Source organism: Crassostrea angulata, chromosome 8 (assembly GCF_025612915.1).
Source record: "Crassostrea angulata isolate pt1a10 chromosome 8, ASM2561291v2, whole genome shotgun sequence".
NCBI classification, from domain to species: domain Eukaryota; kingdom Metazoa; phylum Mollusca; class Bivalvia; order Ostreida; family Ostreidae; genus Magallana; species Magallana angulata.
The window spans coordinates 13174350-13180636 of record NC_069118.1 but is presented as its reverse complement, the minus strand read 5'-3'; the positions used below and the strand labels follow the sequence as shown (position 1 = coordinate 13180636).

Below are 6287 nucleotides of genomic sequence, written 5' to 3'. Positions count from 1 at the left end.
GCGTTCATAATTAATAATTATATATTTTGATTTTTGATTGACTTTATACATGTAGAAGTTAGGAAAAAATAAATACGTTTGTAGGAAAACATACCGTCACTGTGGTTTTTCTAAGAGGCAAAAAGTTTATTCGCAAGGCAGAGCGAGGTAAAACATTTTCCATGATCAACAAGAGGCCAATGGGCCCATCGCTTAACTTAACAACAGGTCTCATATCATTCTTTTTCGAAAAGTTTAATTTAAATATGAAACTAGGTGAATTGTTTATCTCCCAAATCTTCTCCAACGTAATTTCCAAGATTTGACAATACATTAAACAACAAACCAATTTTATTATCCAGGGCCTCAACGTATCAAACATAACAAAATTGTAAAATGAACCATATAAATAATTATAAGAATATATTTGTCCTTAAATACGTTTGATCTGAACGCCTTAGCTTTTCAATATTGATAGAGACTATCTTCATCCAAACAACATACTGGCTTCGGTAGATACAGCTTAATGATGAGTGAATCTAAGCTTGCTGATAGTTTTGAATGTCAAACAGCTTCCCATCATGAAAGCTGAATTAATCTTCTTCATAACTTAATTGGCAAACATGGCACATGTTAATTAATGAGAACAAACTAAATAATAGAAGGGTTTTGTTATTATGGTTAATGTGCAAAAACAAGTTAGGTAATTTAATGTATAGCTGCAATAATGTAGGTCCTCCTCAACTTCCTGTCTCTGTTCTACATTACTGCAGCTAATAATTGGTGTACATCAGGCAGTTCAAGTACATGGGTAATGAGGAAAAAAACCTCACAAAATTCTATTTAACACACTTTGACCATACATTGTCAAAGGGTTACCAGTCATCTGATGGTTTGCAAAACAGATAATTTTCAAAGAATGTCTTTAAAAGATAAATGTACAAGGTATTGAGAAAACACAATCACTGAATACTTTTTTTTCATTAGTTACAAAAAAATACACAAGCATTAATCAACTTTCCCTTAGTATTCATTTTGATAATCACAATGATAGTCACAATATTATTCTCGTTTTTCTTCCATCCTTCCGAACACGGATTAAGTACGGAACTAACCCTTAGACAGTCCAAATGCAATAAGGAGACAAATGCACTTTTGAGTGGGTTTTTATACCAGTATTCTATTGTCTCCAGCTTCTTTGAATAATTTGATAATCGCATGTTTAACAGAATATTTTAACATTTATGTAAATTTATCCATGGGTTCACTGACTGAAAATATTCATTTGTATGGATAAGCTTTCTGCATTTAAATTTTGAAATTAATTGAAATTAAAAAAAGAACAGGTACAGTTCTTGCTTACACAACCCTACATGACATTAAATTCACCAGTGTGATACATTTGTCTACATGTAAAATTTGCCTATCGTGCATGCGAGTAAATGGGCGCATATAAATGGCTCTTGGAGGAAAATGAATGAAAGCGATTTCTAATGTTTGTTAATTTTACTATTTGTTCACATTAAGAAATAATCTAGTTTTTAAACTAAAAACTCCGTTTTAGAATATATAATTTTTCTCTTTTAAGCTCCGTTCTAATGTTTCGTTTAATCTCGATCACTCCTAATCTGTTAATGTATTTTTCAGCAATTAATTCATATACAGAAGCAATCTTTAAGTGAATAAAAAAAATTGAAAAGTTTTCTTACATTGTCCTTTTTGAGAAAAAGTTATTTGTGATACAAAATCATGAAAGATGTTGTGCATATAGCACTCAGCCCGAGTAAAGAGAAGGTACCGAATTTGTGCCAACATGTTTGTCAAAAATGCACGCCGTGTATAGTTAAGCGCACATGTGAATTGACTTTAATTAAGTGTACATGCAAACTCATTCTTAGTTTCCCCTTGATTTCAAACAGGGAATGCGTGTTTATTTATTTGCTCCATTGGGATTTGTTATCGAACGTGCACGCAATTTCGGATCCATCCTTATTTTGTAGAGATTTATCTCTTTAAAAGTATTAAGTGAAAATGTATCGTATTGTTTGTTGAAATAGGGATAGTGCTGATAAAAATTATATCATTCACCAATATGATATTCAAAGTACCATTGTCTTTTATTAAGCTTTCATGTTAATTATTGAAATTTGATTGGTTTAGTCGCAGTTGATAATCCGTTCTATTACCCATAGCGTTAGCAACACACTTGGCAACGGGTAATACGCACGTTACATGTGCGTACGGTCTGCCGTAGAATTCACGTCATTTCTATATAAAAGCAGTAAAAATTTCACTGAAATTAAGACATTGAGCATCGCGTCGGTTGACAATGGTTTTCTCGGGGTGCCAATTTCAACTGTTACTCTCCCAAATAGGCACTATTTATATATTACTTATAAGTACCATTGCATATTTAGAATAGAATGAGTGTATCATAAGTTATTTTCGGTTCCAATAAATCCGTAATTTTTTTCAAATTTTTAAATGTTGTTTTAAATTGGGAAATTTTTTTTTTATATCTATTATTATATCAAAAATGGTCTGAATAATAAGTAAGTTCCATATTCATGTATACTTACTGTAAACGCCTGACGTGTGAAAATTAACAACGAAACATCTGTTAGATATAAAAATGGTGGTCTGGGTTTTCATTGTGCATTTGTTTTTGCAAGTTATTGCAGAAAAAAGGATTCTACTGGACGACCCAGCTTTCCTTCAGTCTCAGATACATGCGCTGGAAATGAAGATGGAGGATGTTGTGGCTAGAAACACAGATTTGACCGCCAAATACACTGATCTCTCTGTTAAGTACAATACGTTGTTGACCAAATCCAACGGTATGTGTACACACTAAGTCTTGCACTTGATGTAATTTAATTGCAAAGTTGCAAATCGATCTTTTGAGAATTAGAATAAAGAGGGTGATGTATTTCCCTTCAGTTACTAAGTATGTGAATCTAAAAATTAAAACTTGTAACATTTTTTCATAATTCGAGAAACATCTTTAGTTTTGATGTTTTAAGTTTACGGAAAAACGTAGTTTTTTTTAACTCAGGCTAATGGATAGTATTGCTATGTCTAACACGTTTTATGATAATATGACGTAAAGTAAAAAGCTATAGAAAAAGTCTTCGTATTTCTTTGGCCTTTATATTAAGAATTAAGAATGTGAAAATGTATAAAAATTATAGGGGGAAAATGACAAACATAGATTAGAATGATGATTTCAATTTAATCATGACTATTCTTGTTTCCGAACTTCACGTCATAAAATTTAGGCAATGTTTTATTTACTAAGCGGTGTATATATAATATATCCTCTCTCTATATTCAAAGGTGGTGGAATTTTCGTAAGATGGGGACGGAAAGATTGTCCTGGAATCAACACAGAACTGGTTTATTCAGGTCAATATGCTTCGAACTCGTTCATCTTCTGTTATATTTTAAAGATGACATGAAGTCATGATATTTATTTTTATCTCCGGCTACTCTTATATCCAGTTCTTGAATTCTAGCTATTGCTTGTTGCTATAAATGGGTTTAAACACTATTTAAACTCCTCCGCATTCTGGTATTTTGCCGACCCGAACACTTTTCATAAGACGCAAAGATTTGTAGAAACGTATTTTAAAGAGAACATATCTTTCTCGACTCTTACGAGTATAAATTCCCCACTAGCAGTTTAGGATTCATATAAATATTTTGGCCACATGAATTTATGTCAACGTTTGAAAAGTATACCTCTTATCTTTTTTTTAATACCGATGATAAAAGGGTGATGCATACGAAAGCCCTTTGAGCTCATTTTCGTAAGTAAAAAAAAAAATTTTCGCGAATAAACGCGAAACTTTTGCGATATACCGCATTACTTTGGTGAATAAACGCGAAACTTTCGCAACGCGAAACTTTCGCGATATAACGCGTTACTTTCGCGAATAAACGCGAAACGTTCGCGATTAAACACATTACTTTTGCGATATGAAGCTTAACTTTCGCGAATAAACGCGAAATTTTAGCGAAAAATTGCGAAACTTAAATATAAACATTGTTATTTCATACAAGAACCCCTATGAAGAACGATTACTGAAAACATAGATATTGATATAAAATAATACAAAATAATATTATATAAAGATGTTAATGAATCAGATTGAACCTTATACAAATTGATATAAATTCAAACGTAGGAAATCTTTAAAATCTTAGTACTGATTTTCAAAGGACATAATGCATCGCGCTTCTCATATTCTGATTAATGGGTGCTGTCTTATTGAAAATGAGGCAGCAACATATTTTAATTATAACAATTTTCATTTGAACATAGGGTCGGCGAACAAATGGAAATAAAAAAATGATGCTCAAACTTATTATCTACTTGGGACACATAACATATAAAAATGTTATAAAGTTTTATCAGATTTATTAATATCTATATGTAAAAAAGATAATTTTGTCTTCATAATTATATCAACGTAACACGGATATTATAATAATAATGAATAATAAGTATTATATGATTTAAAACTTAAAATGTGTCTGTTTTCAATCGTTTTTCTTCATAAGGGTTCTTGTATGAAATGGCAATATTTATATAATGGTTTTGCGTTCATTCGCGAAAGTTACGCGTTATATTGCGAAAGTTACGCGCGTTTGTTCGCGAAAGTTTCGCGTTTATTCGCAGAAATGTTTCCATTGTATTTGATCATTATAGGATTTGCTGGAGGTTCTTGGCCACAGCACACCGGAGCGGCTGCCGAATTCGTATGTCTTCCACGAGACCCAGATCTCACAACAAAGTTTACTTCTAGCTATGCGTTCATGTATGGATCAGAGTACGACGCCTCCTCGACAGAGTTTGGCCATGACAACGGTGATGACCTTCCCTGCAGCGTTTGCCGTAGCACGGTACAGTCCAGCGTTCTGATGATTCCTGGTAAATCCTCCTGTTACGATGGCTGGAGCATGCAGTATCATGGTGATCTCGTGGCGGGGGCTGTCGTACATAAGGCTGCAACTCAGTATATATGTTTAGACGAGCATCCTGAAGCTTTGATTGCAGGACAGCGTAACGACGATGGGAAATTTTTTTACCCAGTAAAAGCAGTGTGCGGAGCTTTAGCTTGTCCACCATATCACAATGACAAATACCTAACGTGTGTTGTTTGTACCAAATAATAAGGGTTGATTAAATTATAACAAGTACAAAATGTCATTGTAATTGATATCGTTATTTTCATTTCTACTTGAAATAGTAAAAACCTAAATGGTTCAAATTTATCAGACTATGAACTGCGTCTTAACCAATCAGATTTCAGTATTTAACATGAAAGTAATACAAAACACATTATCAACTGCGTCTAAACCAATCAGATTTCAGTATTTAACATGAAAGTAAAATAAAACCAAATATACTACAAGTAATTTAAAATAAGTCTTATTTTTAGCTGGGCTTTGCTGAAAGCAGAATCCTGGCAGTAGGCAGGCAAATCGCCAATGTTACTATGAATAGCACAACTTCAAAAGGACAGCGTCAAAGTTAAAGTCTCTGCCAAACCAAATAGCCACACAAAGAGCTACCCTACTTTTGTCAAATCTTTTAAGATTTTTTTTTTCAAATAAATTAAGCAAGGAAATTCATCTGTTTAATAAAGACAAGTACTGCATTTTTGGAACAAAGATCATGAAATCCTTGAACCACTTACAAAGAGTTGGAATTCGGCTGCACATCTAAGAAAGTGGGGATTGCATTGTACAACACGGAAAAATGCAGTTTGAGATATAGAATTCACTGCTCTGTTGCATTCTCTCATCAACAAGGGGCCCATGGGCCACATTGTTCAACTTAACAATAATTCTTTTATCATTCTATTTCGAAAATTTGGAATATGAAACTTTAACCAAAATTTCATATATTCTAAGATTTGACAATACATTAAACAACTGACCAATCTCATTGCACTCGGACTCAAAGTATCAAAGATAACATAACTGTAAAATAAACCAAAAAAAATAATTATAAGAATATTTGTCTTCAAATACTCTTGATCTGAACGCCTTAGATTTAACCGGATTTTTTAAAAGACAAACCCGGTTGTTAGCGAAAATGCATGGTGAGCTGCCCCTCTTGTGCGGATAACTCCTCCTACAGTTTTCAAGATAAGAAGTTGTTCTTTTGCAGATCAAATTTACATATATTAGAGATGTGCATTTTACTTGAATTTTGATTTTTTAATATGATTTATGAACAAAAGACCTATTGGCCTTATCGTTCACCTAAGAAACTTCAATGTGGCTTTTGCAATGTATAT

General features: G+C 32.8%; 1 protein-coding gene across 1 annotated transcript; it reads left to right on the top strand.

Annotated features, from left to right (window-relative positions):
- The first annotated feature begins 2576 nt into the window (after window positions 1-2576).
- On the top strand, window positions 2577-5191 carry LOC128157846 (short-chain collagen C4-like). Its single transcript, XM_052820505.1, has 3 exons — window positions 2577-2816; window positions 3316-3384; window positions 4691-5191. The coding sequence occupies exons 1-3, from the start codon at window positions 2612-2614 to the stop codon at window positions 5152-5154; spliced, it is 738 nt and encodes a 245-aa protein (XP_052676465.1). The 5' UTR covers window positions 2577-2611; the 3' UTR covers window positions 5155-5191.
- Window positions 5192-6287: the final 1096 nt, after the last annotated feature.

Bases quoted from the DNA above. Each gene is read 5' to 3' on its own strand.
- LOC128157846 (XM_052820505.1), top strand. From the start codon at position 2,612: ATGGTGGTCTGGGTTTTCATTGTGCATTTGTTTTTGCAAGTTATTGCA. The intron at 2,817-3,315 runs GTATGTGTACAC...CTATATTCAAAG, and splicing joins GTTGTTGACCAAATCCAACG to GTGGTGGAATTTTCGTAAGA. The intron at 3,385-4,690 runs GTCAATATGCTT...TGATCATTATAG, and splicing joins CACAGAACTGGTTTATTCAG to GATTTGCTGGAGGTTCTTGG.